Source organism: Coenobita brevimanus, chromosome 90 (assembly GCF_032717465.1).
Source record: "Coenobita brevimanus isolate Jiangsu-jjx chromosome 90, ASM3271746v2, whole genome shotgun sequence".
NCBI lineage: Eukaryota > Metazoa > Arthropoda > Malacostraca > Decapoda > Coenobitidae > Coenobita > Coenobita brevimanus.
This window is the reverse complement of record NC_137043.1, coordinates 33249883-33266941: the sequence shown is the minus strand read 5'-3', so window position 1 is coordinate 33266941 and position 17059 is coordinate 33249883. Positions and strand designations below refer to the sequence as shown.

General features: G+C 39.9%; 1 protein-coding gene across 1 annotated transcript; it reads right to left on the bottom strand.

Annotated features, from left to right (window-relative positions):
* Window positions 1–379: 379 nt before the first annotated feature.
* mRpS18A (mitochondrial ribosomal protein S18A) lies at window positions 380–8414 on the bottom strand. The gene is made up of 4 exons (XM_080281568.1): window positions 8171–8414; window positions 6433–6575; window positions 2277–2400; window positions 380–651 (listed from the first exon to the last, which is right to left on the bottom strand). Exons 1-4 carry the CDS (start codon window positions 8310–8312, stop codon window positions 545–547), a joined length of 516 nt encoding a protein of 171 aa, XP_080137694.1. The 5' UTR covers window positions 8313–8414; the 3' UTR covers window positions 380–544.
* Between the last annotated feature and the right edge of the window lie 8645 nt (window positions 8415–17059).

The following is a 17059-nucleotide window of genomic DNA, read 5'->3' as shown; positions in this document are numbered from 1 at the left end:
AGGAGCTTTATGGTAAAATATACTGGTGTCTAATAAGTTTATTTTTCCCAACAAAAACATGGGGCATACCAAATTATTTACAGAAATACAAATTTTGAGCTGCTATATATATCCAGGATTATTATTCTGTGTTGTTTCTTTGTTTTAAATACTGTATATCATATAATAACTGATGTGACTCCAGACTTTATTGATTTGCAAATGATTTTTAGCCATGAATGCAATCACTGACTAGACTCAGAACAGAAGTATAAGAGTACATGGTAAAGTATATGTTGCAAAATAAAATTACAATACTCTGCAACCAATACAGGTTATAATGAAATTCAGACTGTTTAAAAGTAACTATTAAGCTTTCATTAGAGAATGTTAGTGATACTAAAGAACGTAAAAAAAAAAAAATGGCCAAGTCCATGAAAACAGGAGTAAGTGATTGAGATATACAGTACATCTACTTTGGTTGCATTTTTCTAAACTGAGGCAACAGATGACAATATGAATTCTATGAAAGAGCTGATAATAAATGAAATATTGCAAAGCTTCCTCAGGGATCCAGCGTGGCCTCATCAAAATACCTGTTGAGCTTCTTGGAGCGATAACGTAATTTAGGATCTTTCTTGCTCCAATGTGGAGCTAAGTTTGGCATCAGACCTACAAAGAGAAACATGTATTATAAAAGATGTTGCTTGGATGTTTTTTTTTTTTTTTTTTCATTAAAAAGAAAAAAATATGATGTATAAACTTTTGGCTATACCTAGAGAGATCAAGCACTTAAAACTGAAGTAAGTTACAGTTAGTAAAGGAATGCTACCTATGCTATGCATATGGCATGACTTCTCTAAGGCCGCTTTCACATGAGGCCACCGGTGGCCGCAATTAGTTGCTTCCCATAGTTTTTAATGGAGCCTTTCATATGAGGCCACTGCGGTTGCCCGGCCAGCAACCAGCTCCCGGCGGTGGCTCGCTCATGCAACTAGTGTCTGCCACTGGCGGTTGCTGCCACTTGCTGTAAAGCATTTTTTCAAATCGGAGCTTTCATACGGCTACAGAAGTTGCCGGCCCCTTCACACTGGGCCACCAATTGCGGCCACCGGTGGCCTCGTGTGAAAGCGGCCTAAAAGAGAAAACATTACTAAATTTAAAAGTTTATGTTTTAAAAAGGTCAAGATGCTGTCATCACTCAGATACAGTACCATTATATGTTATTGGGCTGCATACTCTACATGCTGGGTTTTAAGGTAGGACGAAAGGATATTCATCTTATCATCATCTCTGATAAACCTGCTTCCTCCTTGGAGCCCACTGACAGGGTGGTTATAACAACATTTTCTCCATGTTACTCTGTCCTCACATACTGCACTTCTCTCTTAAAGCACCTCTCAAACTTTACATTCTCTCTCAATTAACTAGTTCCATTCCTTCCTTTCACATCATATACAGTGTTTGTCTACCAGTAATGTCGTCAGTCCCACTCGGAAGAACTTCCTTTGGCACCACTCCCTACTTCTGCTTACCTTGAATATGTCCATACCTTCTCAAAGTGTTTATAAATATTCCATCACCCCACATCATCTAAAGTTGTAACCTTGTACTTCAACATTCTGTCCTGTAGCTATTATGAAAATATGATTTCTACAATACCGTACATAACCTTACACCATGATCATCTTATAAGTTTTCTTTTATTCGGTGTTCAAATTTCACTTCAAGGCAGCAACTTCTTTAATTCCAGAGTACCGTCCGATTCTCCAAGCATTTTTCCCTGGCTGTGATCTCGTACCCTAAGACAGTTTTACCATATTCATACAAATAAAACAGTTCACAGTTATATTAACCTAATCACAACTTTAAGGAAGGTAATTTTTATTTTTACAGACTGCAGTAGCTTACTGTAAGATGGTGATATTTGCTTTTGTGCCTTTAAATTAGACACCCACAATAAAACCCATAAAAGGCGGTCACAAACAGCCTCCATGATACAGGAAAAAGGTTATCTAAAGCTTCTGAAGATGATTTTGTTTCAAAGGATTTATCATAAAGGCAGTCCTTATTATAAGTCAATATGTTCCAGAATGTCAACTTTTTCCATACAACTGATACCGTAAATTGGAGGAAACTGGCAAATCGACTCTATAGGTAACAATGGAACTTAACTGTCAACTTTTTAATTCTGTAATTTGCTCTGCTAATCACAAAAAATCTATCTATCTATCACAAAAAATGATGGCTTAAAATGAAAACTACTGTATTTTCAAGGCCATGTATACAGTACTCACCAGCTTTCTGTGCCATGGCAACAAGTAGTGTAACTCTTCTCTGCTGATGGCCGCACAGTCCTGTCACCCGGCGTGGCAGCATACACCCATCAGCTCTCAAAAACTGGGATAAAACTAAAACATCCTGAGGAGGCAGAATGATGACTTTTAACTCACTGGTTGCAAAATACCTATGTTACATTTTACTTCTGCTAATTTCAGATAATTTTATAATGCTCGAGAAAAGGAGAACACCAAAAATACTTAAAACTGTCACTAATTAACATTCCAGCTGAAAATAAAGAACATCCATTTATTCATTCATCTAATCCTGTGTTGTCCCATGAGCAGCGTAGGAGCCTAGGGCAAGGCGAGTTGGTCCTGACATTTAAGATGAGTGTGACCATCCTCATCCATCCCTGAGTGGCATTATGTGAGCAATAAACTCCAATCACCCTTTGGATATAAACCTGCACAGGCTCAATCCGATTGAAGCGCCTTAATTACTGTACCTACTAAACCACCAGGTGCCATAATTTGGTTATATGGTTACCACACTGTAGTAAATGGTTTCCTGGTGTACAGGAAACCATTTGGCTTGTCACATAGTGTTAAGTCACCCCCAGACACAAGGATGAGAAGGAAAGAAAGACAGAACAGGGAAGAAGGAAGGAAATGAGGAAGGGGCAGACACCTGAGAGCAGCACTACATTAGTGAGTGGATGGTGAGTGCCCCCAACCTTTCATTAAAATAAAGAACCCAACCTTACATTCCAGCTTAAAATGATCAATATGATAATGCAGCATCAGCTACAATAACAGTGTGGTCACACAGGTGTTTATCCCAGCTGAAAATTCTGACCTAGGGCCAGCAACACACCTCAGGACAAACTCGGCTAGAATTCCCGAGATTTTGGAGACACGATCTTGCTCATCTTGCGTTGCCAATTCTCGGTAACACTAGCTTTTAAGGTGTCCTCTGGTGCCCCACATGTGATGTTTTTGTGGCTGCAGAAAAGTTACTCACATTCTGTATACTGATAAATTTATTACCTTCTTATGTAAAGTGGCAAGGGTAGTAAGTGCCATCTTAAACTTTAGAGGCACGGTAATATTTAAAGACAGTTCTGAAGACTTTTATTGACAATAACAAAACCTAATATAGTCCTTTAGAATTAAATATTGATGTAATCAATAATTCAGTATACATAAATCCACATTCAGTTAGTTATTCAGAGGTAGGCAAACTGAAATTATGACAGGGTATTACAGAAAAACAAAGGTGGGCTGGTGGGTTGGGTGGACTCCCAGGCATGACCTTGTACAATGGATTAGTCTGGTCACATTGAGAGACATCACTGCACTGGCATTTCCTTTCTTTCCCCTTTGGTTTATTTTTCTGCAGGTCTCAGAGTATGGCATAAATTTCAAAGTGTTCATCCATTTCAGTGTTGTTCTTACATGTACATGCAGTTGAGGACTCACGGCTGGTATCATTGTACAAGTATGGCTCGGTCTCAACACTGAATTAAACAGACGGGCCAACACTGTATAAAACTCGGCAAAACTCCATGTGACTGCACCTTAACATGAGAAACACACTGCTATGGATGTTAGCGATACTAATGAACAGCAACCTGTGAGGGAGTAAAACTTGCCATTATAAAACAGTATGCCGCTAGGAAAAGAACTACAGTAAACCCTCTCTAATTTGAACCTGAATAATTCGGAAATCGGTTAGTTCGGATCTTTTTTGACCACCAGAAAAATAATTTTAATTCGGATAGAAATTTGAATTAAGCAAGAAAAGTCCGAAAAGGGTTCCAGTGATACGTGGACATGAACAGTTTTTGCAGTGATAAGTGTAGTAATAAATGTAATTTTTAAGAACTGTACAGCATCTTCGGTACAGTTAAGTGTACTGTTCTCTACTACTGTGTTGCAAGACTTCATTATCAAGGTTTGACACTGTTTTATTTATTGTGCACTCTTTGAGTATAAAGTAATAATATACTGTATTGTTCAATGATTTTGTGAAAAAGCCATGTTTTAGTGAGCGTGGGTGTGATTTCGGGATAGGGGCAAGCATGAGCTTCAATAATTCTGATTTTTGGATAATTTGACATAGGGTTCCCCCCAATTAATCCGAATTATAGAGGGTTTACTGTACCTGTACTGAAATTTTTATCACCAAATTAGCACTGCTGCACTTGGAAATCTGTTGTTAATAATGATGTGGTTACTGTCTTCAGTAAATGATTAACTGTTTTATGTCATTCCTGTTTTAGTAGGGTGGGATTTATTATGGTGGGTGGTAACCATACAACCAGTAAATGGATACCTGGTGGTCTAGTAGGTTAAACCCTCAAAACAGATGTGACTCACAATGGTTCAACTTGAAAGAATGCTTGTAGGTTGTCACAAAGACGCGAGTGATTGATCATCCTTGCCACAAATGTCTAATTAACCTAGCCCCAAACATCTACATGATGGATGATGGATGGATGTGTATATATGTACCGGTAATATAATAATAAAGACTAAGAAATACACTAATAACAATGTCTGAATGATACTTAGGTGTTTTAGAAGTGATAGAGGGATATGTGAATCATATCTGCAATGAGATATATATATATATATATATATATATATATATATATACTGTACTGATATAGCCACCATAGATTATTGAAGAAACTATGTGAAAAGAACTGTGAAATATTTGCGACATTAACAGTTCTGGAAAAGCATAAAACAATGTACATAAGGAAGGAATGTGGAAGATTTTACGTATGTATTGTTACCAAGCAATATTCTAAAAAAAAAAAAAAAAAAAAAAAAAAAAAAAAAAAAATGAAATTCTTTACATTAATACAGTATATACAGTGCCATAATTCAAAGCTGGTGGATTACATCGCACAGCATAGTTTCTATCATCATAGCCTATGATCTTTATTACCATATTCATTCTGTTTTACTGTTCAAGTGAACTGCAACTAAGGTATTACAGTAATCCCTCGATTATCCGACATGATAGAGCTAAAGGCATATCCGGGTTAATGGCTCCGTCTGCATAATGGACTTCTCCCCTGGCCTCCCTTTGTATATAATCTTACTTTGAAAGCCAGTGTAAAAGGCCACTACAGTACATCATGCAACACTTGTTCCTGCCGTTTACTCAGTCTGGTCAGGCAGACCTATAAACCATAGCCAAGCACTTACCATGGTCAAGAAATCCATCAATCACAGACAAGCACTCACCACTGTAGGGTCATACCCTGCAGTGACATGAACACATGAAAAAACTGGCTACACATGAAAAATGCAGTGGGGCACACAAAACATAATGGTAAAATGGAATAAAATCATGGTTAAATAGAACAAAGTCATGGTACAGTACAGTTAGCTAGAATAAAATCAGTGTCAACACTCACAATTCGACCATCCCGCATCAATCTTATCCAGGATCTCCCACTTCTCCAGAGTCAACACTGCCCTTTTCCTTTTCCCTGGTGAAAGGGCCATCATCACACACCCAAGGAAGAGGCATGCAAGGAATAGCAAGGCCTGAGGCACGAAGGAAACAACCACAATAGCTACCACATGCACCGCCATAACAAATGTTCGAGAGGAGCTGTTTACTACACTGAGACCATGCGAAGGAGGGGTCTCTAGTGGAAGCTGGGTAAACTAACCGGACAGATACTGCGGCGCCACTGGGCTCTTCCCACCCATCCGGGTGGAAATTCTTTGCAGGACCACAATTTCTGCCTGGATGCGAGCATTTTGTCCAGATAGTATGAAAAAATGTATGAATAATGGTTTCGAACAGCCAGATCACAGCATCCAATTAATGGATTGTCTGAGGAATAGCTATCTGGATAATCGAGAGATTACTGCATTTAGGTATTCATTATTTACTTTTTAAAGGCCAATGTCATATCATCCCCTTTGAGGTGTAGGGCCCAAAGGCTAGGCCACCATTGTCTAAATCAATTAAGGACAGGAGATTAACCATCCCTGGCAGTATTTTTATATGACAGAAAAACCTCCAAGTACCACGTGGTGATCAAACCCATAATGCTGGCTAGGCAACTATCCCAAATAGGGCATTCTAACCACAAGACTACCAGAAATACATTTATGAACAAACAAAATCGATGGATTTTCTTACAGTATGCTTGAGGTTGAGGTTTAGAGCACACAATGGACAGGAGTTGCAGTCGCTATGCTGAGGAGTAATCAGTAACTTTGCACGAGGGGATTCCATATACTGCCCCTCCACCAACACCTCATTACCCTCCTCCTTCACAATGACTGAAAAGAACAATGGTACGGTACATAATAATATACTCAAAAGATTTATTATGGAGTGTTGTCTGGCTAGTGTTGTTCAGCTTTAGGGGTGGCATATTAAAAGGGGCTAATGAGGCCTATATCTAACCCCTTCAGCTCCAAATGTCAGAATAATTGCTGGTTAAAAAAAAGTTAAAATCTACTGCATAAAAGATCTTAGCTCTATCCTTCTTGATCGTTTTGCTATAAGTGGGCCTCATTTAATGAAATTTTCCTGCTGCAGATAGCCCCTCTCTAGGTTAAATGATCAAATACAATCTCCATTTACTCCTCCAATTTAATGAGATCTTACAGTCTATTGTAGCTACTCAGGGATGATTTTATTCAACTCTGGGGAGACTTCTCATAAAAGGGTAAACAGAAGAAGTTATATTTAAAATTTACAGTCACTTATGCAAGTATATAATTTCTGTGCACTGTCTTCAGTTTTTATTATACAGTACTTAATCATTCAACATTTGGTATGGCAGAACGTCACTTTCCTCTGATATTGACATTTTTGCTAAAAAAATGGTCATCTTTAAGTCACAATTACTCCATGAAGGAAAGAGTCATTCAGAAAACTAAGGTATTCATGAAGTCCAGTCTTAATCTGCAAGTTGCAAGAAGAAACTGCTGCTACCTTATACTGCTGTGGCGGTGAGTAACTATATATATGGCTAGTAATCTTTTCCGAAAAATTATATTCAGCAAGGTGTAGCAGCACAAATACAGATACACTACAAGAAAGATAAGCACACCCTGTCTTAAGAAAGCTGTTGCAGACTTGATTAGGTCTGTAAGGGATAAAAGGTTACAAATGATAACTGGATCACAAAGTCATCCCTTTAGGGGAAAATTCCTCTGTCACACAATATCCCACATGGGATTGCAGTGTTCCTATTTACATCATATGAGGTATCCTGCTGCTCAATGATTAAGACCAGAAAAAAAAAAAAAAAAAAAAAAAAAAAAAAAAAGGGCTAGTAATAACCCTGGAACTGTCTTCTTCTGTCTGTAGCTACTTCCTCCTGCCTATGACCTCCAGTCTTTTAGGCACAATGTGTCCAGGCATCTCAAAACGAAACAAACGAATCTTGATTTTGGCTCTCTTTTATTTATTTATTTTTTCTCAGTGGGAACAGTCTTGCAAACTCTCAGTCTTTGGTTCCTTATACCTTGCATTAAAAAAAAAAAAAAAAAAAAAAAATGAAATGCAGGCAGCTGTTTGATGAGGGATTGCTGCATATCATATCTGATGACATATGATGCACTTTTTCTTGTCTCTTGCATACTATCTATCTATTGCCAGATGCCTTAATCCTATAAGGGGTGGCCACAAATGAATCACCATGTCACTGTCCTCTGTCATTTGGCACCATACAAAATCCAAATAATATTGGATCACCAAGTTTTCAATAATTACATACTGTATCTTTTTGGATATCTTCTGTCATGGTGATGATTTTGACCTGTTACATGACTGGAACAGAACAAGTCAGGCTCATGCAGTGCAAAATATCTAAATTCTTACATGTCTGAAGGGTCAGGGTCAACATATGCTCCAAAATACTTACTCTCTTTCAAAAACCTGGGTGAGGATATAGAAATCTGTCTGGCTTGGATTGCACTTGCTACTGACTCAACCCCTGCTGTAGCACCACTTGGTATTCGACCAGGAAATATCGCCCTGAAGTTAATGGCATACCTGAGAGCCATTACTAGAATATCCGGACTATTTGTTTATTTTACGGAGGGTTTGATTTTGATCTTGGGATGAGGGCCGTAATGATCACACTGTGTACATAAACACCATACCAAGTCGCAGGGTTTGTTTACGTGAGGGAAATAGGCTACGTGTCTAAAGTAACATTGTTGTCGAGATATGTACTGAATAATTATGTCGAATATACTATGAATTTAGGTTTATATTAATTATCCAGTAAATATCTGTGTTACAACAGGTCGTAGGAAGGCATAAAATTGAAAAGGTCCCTGCTTTACTTGAGCCTGTATCCTCCGCAAAATTTGAGCGGGAGAATGTGATGTGACAGCATCAACGTCTGTGCGCCAGTCACCGCATCGCACTGTGCATTTTTTTTGTGGTGTTTTAGAAGGTAGCCGATAGGTGGCGGTGTGATGGTTCTATCTAGACTCTGTGGAAGCTGTGTCAGACTACCAGACTGGAAGTTACCGTTCTTTACCAAAATTCTGCATCCTGTTAGATCTCAGTGTGCAGTGTCACTGAAAATTTGCGTGACTCTCCTTCCTCCTGAGCAACGTGCAACACTGGTAAGTTGAAAACCGAATTTTATTAACCATACATTATTGTATAAGGATACAGAGACTACTGATACACCAAGAGGCACAGGTCGTGTCACGCACCTCCTGAAACATAATACAGTAGTAGTAGCTTGGTGGTTTGTAGCAGTAGTAGTTACAACCCCAGGCTCACTTGAATGTGAACCCAGCGGACTTTAGGTCAAAGCTGCCCTCTTCCGCAATCCATCCTGCTCCTGTCGGGGAATAGGGATGGAACTGAGGAATGTTTATAATTATTACCAGGTAGCTCCATCCCTGTCATTTAGGCATCACATAGGCATCACCGCTCAAAGGTGTCCCTCTCCATCACCAAGCAAACAGAATATATATCTATATCTATTTATCTATCTATCTAGGTACACACACACACACACACACACACACACACACTTTTTAACGACCCATACTCTCATTGCCCACATTCATTGAACAACGATATGGTGTTATCCGGGAAATGCATGAAGGATAAAATTATAGTTCCTTCACCTTAAACTGGCCCAGATTTTCGCCTTTTCTAGCCTTTCTCTCGTAGGACAATGGCAAAAAAGACTATTATGGCTTTTCATCCTTCCCATAACACTTTTTCGTGACTAGCACCATATTATGGTGTTAATCTCGTTACAAAACAGTAGTCAAGATGAACAGATGGCCTTTTTTCATCAAGTATTGGAGAGAGGTTACCATCCACTCATTCGATGTACTATTGACTTCAGGTGACTACGCTGAGTGACAAGCCAAATTATTTACTACATTAGATGGTAACCGTCCATATAACCAAATGACGCTGGTGGCCTAGTGGGGCCCGTAGGAGTTTCCATCCGAAGGTTGGTTGGGGTTTATTGCTCACAAAATGCCACTCAGTGGCACTGAGGCTGGTCACCCGCCGTAAGTGTTGAGACTGGGTAGCCCAACCCCGGACCCCTACTCCATTGATGGGGCAAGAAAGAACTGGATGGTAGATAGATAGATAGATAGACTGACACATACACAGCCAGCAAAGAAACCTGGCAAGGTCAGCATTTTCCCGTTACAGTAAGATTTAATAAAGGACAGTCCGTGATGATGAGTGATGCTGGCTCCTGGTGTAACAGTCACTAATGCTAAGAGTAACATAGCCTGGATTTGCGCGTTTTGACACTGGCATCGTAAACATGTACTGTTGTGCATTCGTCAGTACAGAGAACTGAAGTGCGGTGAGTTGTTCTAGTCCCAGACTCATCTGAAACGTGAACCCGGTGAGTGGAGCCTGAAGCTGCCTTTCTCCTGCAGTCCACCATCCTCTTTTGGGGGGATAGGGAAGGAGCTGAGGGGCGTCCGTATAACCGGGTAGCTCCGTCCCTCGGCTATATCAGTTCTACAACATAAAGGTGTCCATCTCCAGCACTTCTACAGTGAATGTGAAAATAGTGGTGTGATGAATGTCTTACCGTTGCTGTGGCTCCAGAGTATTTTGACAGAACTTCTCCTATCACGACACTGTTTTCTCTTGCCACAAATTACAGAGACGTTTCACTTCCGGACACAGTGAGTAGTTAAGTTGTCATATTCTTACAGGCCACTCACTTAAGGGATAGTCCTCTGCAGACAATCACTTAAATGCCTCTCCTGTCTATGGCCTCTTATTGTAAACCACTTAATATGTTATTATGTGTTTTACAAGATGTCTAGCGTGTTTTGGATACTCGAACATAGTGTTGATGTATACTCGTATGCCTATACTCTATTCGCAAATCCTCCTCACACTGCGACCAGTCTTAACAATTTCTCCCTCACATAACTATCACGTATCCTCAGTAGCATCATTTGTGTCCACACGTAGCTTTTCCGCTTAGTGTGTAAATGTATGGATGACTGTGTTTCTTACAACAGATGTTCTGCTTCATTTCATATGTGGAACTGAAAAGGAAAGCTAGCGAAAGTCTCTCCCTCGACCATTATCTGACAGTTACGGCACCACGGCAGATTAGCTGTGTACTCGTTTGCTCGACACTTCAGACAAGATTTAAACCATCACGCACATATTTTCATGAAAATAACATGCATCTGAAAGTCCATAATCTTGATAATATTGGTCTCCTTCCGCTTATGTGTCACTATTATACTGGAATAATACATAACAGACGAATTCATCTTACGGACATCTCATGAAATTCTTCCACTTCATCCCAACTCCTGGCCGTCTTTCCCTCTCCTTACATACACCGTTATCAAATTATTCTTTGCCATCTGCTTCAAGGTTATTGGTCGGTGATTTACAAGGCTCAAATATAAGTGAGGGTGGTGAGCTGGAGGGAAGGGGTCCTGATGGCGAAGGACAGGTGACATGGAGGCTGTTTGTGGCCATCCTTCCTGGACGAAGGCGTCTGGCTATAGATGAACGGATAGATAGACAGACAAACATACATAGACTGATAGATAGATAGACGGATAACAGGTAGACAATGTTTGTGAATAGGTGCAGCGCACAGAAATTTCCCTGGCTGTACTCTTATTATTCTCTGCGTTAGTCCATAGTCAGGCACCATTATAAATGTCTGGCAACCCTTCCCTGTGCACTGTGGGTGTTAGTAGAACTCTATGAATGGTAGGTGAGGGTGAATTTGTATCAAGATCTGGGACTGGCTGATGAGTTTCAATATATCTATTTTCATTTTTTTTTTTTTTGAATAATTGAATACAGGTTTTCTACGTGTAAACGCCAACAGCGGATCGGTTTCCGCCTTGAGATTTATCTCGAAGAAGCATACACAACAGTCTGTAAATCAGACAGAAACGTTTAAATCCACTTAGTATCTGATTCGTGTTTCTTCATTATTTTGCATACATTGCTATCTGCATGCAAAAGTAACTGGGGAATTTTTTTCTGCTTATGGCAATATAAATGGTGTATTAATGGTTCCATTTTCGTCACAGATTTTTCGTGGATGAACGTGGGACTAAAAATGCATGAGTAACTATCCTCCTATAAAACCAGAGCCGTTTTCTTTTATGACCCTCCATTAGAAAGAACGGGTCAGAGCTTGAAATGCAGGTCGCGGGGGAAGGCCAGTAAATTTACCACCCGCTCTCTCACGATTTAATAAAGCAACCATTAAAACTTTACTCACTCGTTAAACCTTCGTTACACTCACGTGATGCCACCCAGCCTGCGTGGGGTGCCCAAATAATTAACGTTAAGGGCTGTTCATTATCTTTGTGGGGGGAGGGGAAGTAGGTGTGTGTGTGTGTGTGTGTGTGTGTGTGTGTGTGAGAGAGAGAGAGAGAGAGAGAGAGAGAGAGAGAGAGAGAGAGAGAGAGAGAGAGAGAGAGAGAAACAAGTATGCTGAAGATAACTGCGCCCACTTCAGACGGCCTAATTATACTCCAGGATCTTATAATAGAGATTAATTTGATAAGACCTACGTGTATATTTTCTCTTGTAAAATTATTTTACTAGATCTCACAAATTAACACAAAGATACAGACCACACAGATCTTATGGCCCCTTCTAAGTTATACATCCGATTTTATCACATCTATAAACTAATCAATGGAAGTTAGCTGACCTCCACAACCAGAACCAATCTACTCTGTTGTAATATAATCTGATCTTTACATTTAAAATAACCTAGCCTAACCATTTCAGTGTAATGTAACCTAACGTTAAATCCAGCCTGACACCCGAGTCTAGTTTAGACCGTAATGTTCATTTAACTTTACTTCGAGGGGGGTGCCGGAGAGAGGCGACTTCTTGCGGTGGCACGGATGTACTCGTATTATATATACATCCTCCAGCTCCGTCCATATCCCTTAACAGGGTGATGGTGGACTGCAGGAGAAAGGCAACTTCATCTCGCAGTCAGTTGGGATCACGTTCAAATGAATCTGCGACTCCAACTACTACTATTCCTTACTTTCAGAGAGCTCTTCTAAAATTAAATGTTGTCTTATGGTGATCGAAAATAGAATGAAAATGTGTCATTATGGTGAAAGAATTACTAGAGGGTATTTATAGTCCCACTCCCCACTCATTAACTAAACCATCCCAATCTAAAACATCTCTGTCTGACTTAACCATTCCAGTCTAAGTTAACCATCAAAATCTGACTTGGCCATCTCAGTCTAACATAGCCATTCTAATCCAACTTAAGTATCCCAAGCTAACTTAGCCAATCAGTCTGACTTAACCATTCCAGTCTAACTCAACCATTCTAATTTGTTTTACCTAACCCAATCTAACTGTTATCCCAGTCTAACTTAACCATCCCAATCTAACTGCTTTCCCAGTTCTTTGCCATACCAAGCTAACTTAGACTTCTTAATCTAACTTAACCATCTCATTCTACTTTAGCCTTCTTAATCTAACTTAATTTTTCCAGTCTAACTTAATAATCCCAATCTAATTTTTCTCAGAATAACCTAGCCATCCCAATCTAACTTAGCCTAACCACATCAACATAACAGTCATCCCAGGCTAACTTAATAATCCCAGTCTAATACGAAGTATTACTAGACAATCCCAAGCTAACTTAACGCAGTCCAACATAATCATTCCAATCTAACTTAGCCATCCCCATCTAACTTGGCCAACCGAACCTAACATCTCCATCTAAATGTAATCAAGCCATTCCAATCTAAAACCTCTTCCTCCTTATTATGATCTTCAGTCTTTTCAAACCACTGGTCAGGCAGCCAGGTGAATTCACCTTCGATTTGACGGAGTTTTGTTTTAGAAATTATTATAGTTTTTATTTTATTTAATCCTTTCTTGGTCGGGTTAACTCTAGTATTTTGGCTGGAAAGTTTGTGTGTGTGTGTGTGTGTGTGTGTGTGTGTGTGTGTGTGTGTGTGTGTGTGTGTGTGTGTGTGTGTGTGTGTGTGTGTGTGTGTGTCTTTATTTATGTGTTAGATTCACGATCACATATTTGTACCTATTTGAGCGTTTTTTGCAAGAGATAGATAGATAGTCAGATAAAGAGATAGACAGTCAGACAAACAGACAGACAAATAGCTAGGTAGCGTTGGTAGGAGAGAGAGAGAGAGAGAGAGAGAGAGAGAGAGAGAGAGAGAGAGAGAGAGAGAGAGAGAGAGAAGTGAAGCGAGAAGGCAGGGAGAAGTGGGAGGAGGAGAGTCGAAAGAAATGGTATTAACGGGCATATTCGTAGCCATAACCGATGAGGGTCGATGGTTATGGTGTTGGTGACGGTGTGGATGTATTCCGATTCCGCCTTTGTTCTAACCTGACAAAGATTTCTAACCTCTTTCAGTCCAATCGCTGGCCGAATGTAGTCAGGTTGGAGGGTTGATTTGATTTGTGTAGTGGTGTTTGTAGCGATGTTGGTGTATTCCCGTAGTTTCTTCTTTAATGACAAAGATTCGTAAACCCTCATCGGTCTAGTTGATACAAGTGTGTTGTCAGATTGAAGGGTTGGCCTAACTAGTAACCAAGAAGACCCGTTCCCATCCCATAACTGAAGCTCATCAAATTTTGCGCATTCATGAGTTCGTATTCAGTTTGCTGGAATGGCCCATTTTTGTTAGGTGAAAACAAACCTACTACTGTATAGTAAGTGTAACTTCCAACATGATATGCAGCTGTGAATTACTGGAATATTATACTGTACGAGAATAAGTATAGTTCCAGACGAAGTGGATTTTAAAACTTAAATGAAAAGCAAAACTGAACGATAAGTACGCACCGAAAGCAAAGTAGCAGTAGACTAATGGCTTTACTCTACTGCATGTCCCATAATACTACCAACAGAGAACAGTGCTTATACTAGCAAATAGCCAGCAAAGCATAGACGACATCTAAACGTTTCCACATTATACTTTTACCTTTTTTGGCAATACTCTCAGCAAAAATAAATAATTAGATCAATAAATAACTAAAATGGCATATATTAAAAATAATACTAATTGCTTTCAGTCACTGCGAAAAAAGATTACATGGGTGGCCTTTAATCCACACCTTGCAAAGACTCAATCCATTCAGCTTAACAGAATCGTTTGGTATTACTGAGAATATAATATCTAAGTTCAACCACCTCAGCGAAAGGGCTACATTCTGGGAAGCCGTCCTCCGATATGCCAGATCCCTTATACTGTTATGGTACGGTATTCATATTCCCGAAGTCTATTGCAGTTCGGTACCAGACCCGGTTTAGGTTAGGTTAGGTTAGGTTAGGTAAGTTTAGGTTAGGTTAGGTTAGGTAAGTTTAGGTTAGGTTAGGTTAGGTTAGGTTAGGTAAGTTTAGGTTAGGTTAGGTTAGGTTAGGTTAGGTTAGGTTAGGCTAGGCTAGGTTAGGTTAGGGTGAGTTCTTAGCTGTACTTTTTGCTGGGAAATACACTGAGAACAGTTTGAAGAGAATTGTTTGATTGGTTTGGAATATGCTTACGGTACTTCTTGCGGAACCCGATATGAAAACCACTAAGAACACGAGTGTCTCTCTCTCTCTCTCTCTCTCTCTCTCTCTCTCTCTCTCTCTCTCCACATACACACACACACATACTGAGAGAGAGAGAGAGAGAGAGAGAGAGAGAGAGAGAGAGAGAGAGAGAGAGAGAGAGAGAGAGAGAGAGAGAGAGAGAGAGAGAGAGAGAGAGAGAATAAAGAAAGTAGGAGAGGGAAGGAGAAATGGAGGAAGAAAGTGAGGCAAAGAGGGAGGGAGCGAGGGAAGGGGGGAGACAGTGAGGGAGAGGAGGGGTGAGCAGGATCTATGTAGGAATGCACAAAACGAGGAGCACTATCACCAACGTTCCCATCATTATCCTCAACTCCTTCACCATCGTTTTATTTTGCCAACACCAGACGGTTTAACTTAGGAAAGACTCTCATCGAAGTGTATAGGCTAGATAGAGGTTCCATTAACTCCGTCACTATCTACAGCTGAATAAAATCGTCTTGAAACAGCGGGAACAAACTAAAGCAAAACCATATCATGCTAAAAGGGACTGTATACCTCAAAGATTGTTTTTGTCTTACTGTATTTTCGGTATTGCATTATGTATCTTAGGCTGAAGGAAGATACTCTATGTTTTCTTCGGTGTGAGTTGAGTATAGTTGTTTATATGTCAGTTTATCTATCTATCTATCTGCCCATCTATCTATCTATTTATCTGTCTCTCTGTACATCTATCTATTCATCACCATCATCGTCATCGTCATCCTCATCATTATTTTGACCCTCATTCCGACCCTGAAGATGGGATGCCGTTATCATAGTCTCAGAAACAAAAGAAAATGTGAAATGTACTGTAGTTTTACTGTGGGGTTAACTATTTGTTTTACACAGAGAGCAGTACACTTGCTATTTTTGTTAAAGAACTCATCCGGCCTGTCAGAAACAAAAATAACAGCAACACACACACACACACACACACACACACACACACACACACACACACACATACACACACTAACCCCTCACTCAGTAACATTCTCTCTCTCTCTTACTCTCTCTCTCTCTCTCTCTCTCCAAAAGCAACTGGCGAGAGAGAGAGAGAGAGAGAGAGAGAGAGAGAGAGAGAGAGAGAGAGAAAGAGAGAGAGAGAGAGAGAGAGGTGATGCAGGAGAGAATGAGGTGAAGTGTGAGAAAATGAAAAGAGATAAGAAAAGGGGAGTAAAGTGTGGAGCGAAGGGAAGGGGAGTAGAATGAAGAGCAGCAGACAACCGTGAAGTGTTAGTTTGACAGATAGACAGATAGACAGACAGGTAGATCGACAGGATAGAAAATGAGAAACTGAGCACAGAAAACATGTGAAGTGGAATGACGTAGATAATGGAAAGGAATGAAATGTGGAATCAAAGGCAGAATGAAGAGCTAGCTACAGGAAAGAGAACCAGAAACTTAATGGAGAAAAATGTGGACTTTAGTGGAATGATGAACAGAATGGGAAAGGAATGAAATGTGCAGTAGAGTAAAGGGTAGATGGGCAACAGAAAAGTGAAGGAGAAAGTAGAATGAGAAATATATGGAGTGAAGAATGAAATGTGGTACTGGAAAGAGAGAAGCTATATGTGGAGTAAAGGACAGTGGAACAAAGAGGAGTAAAGGTTGGAGGGAAAGTAGAAAGGCGTGGAGGTGGAAATGTTGCTACAAGAGAAATGGAATGAAAGAAATGGTGGCATGGACGGAGGAAAAGGCTGGAGAGGAATGAAATGT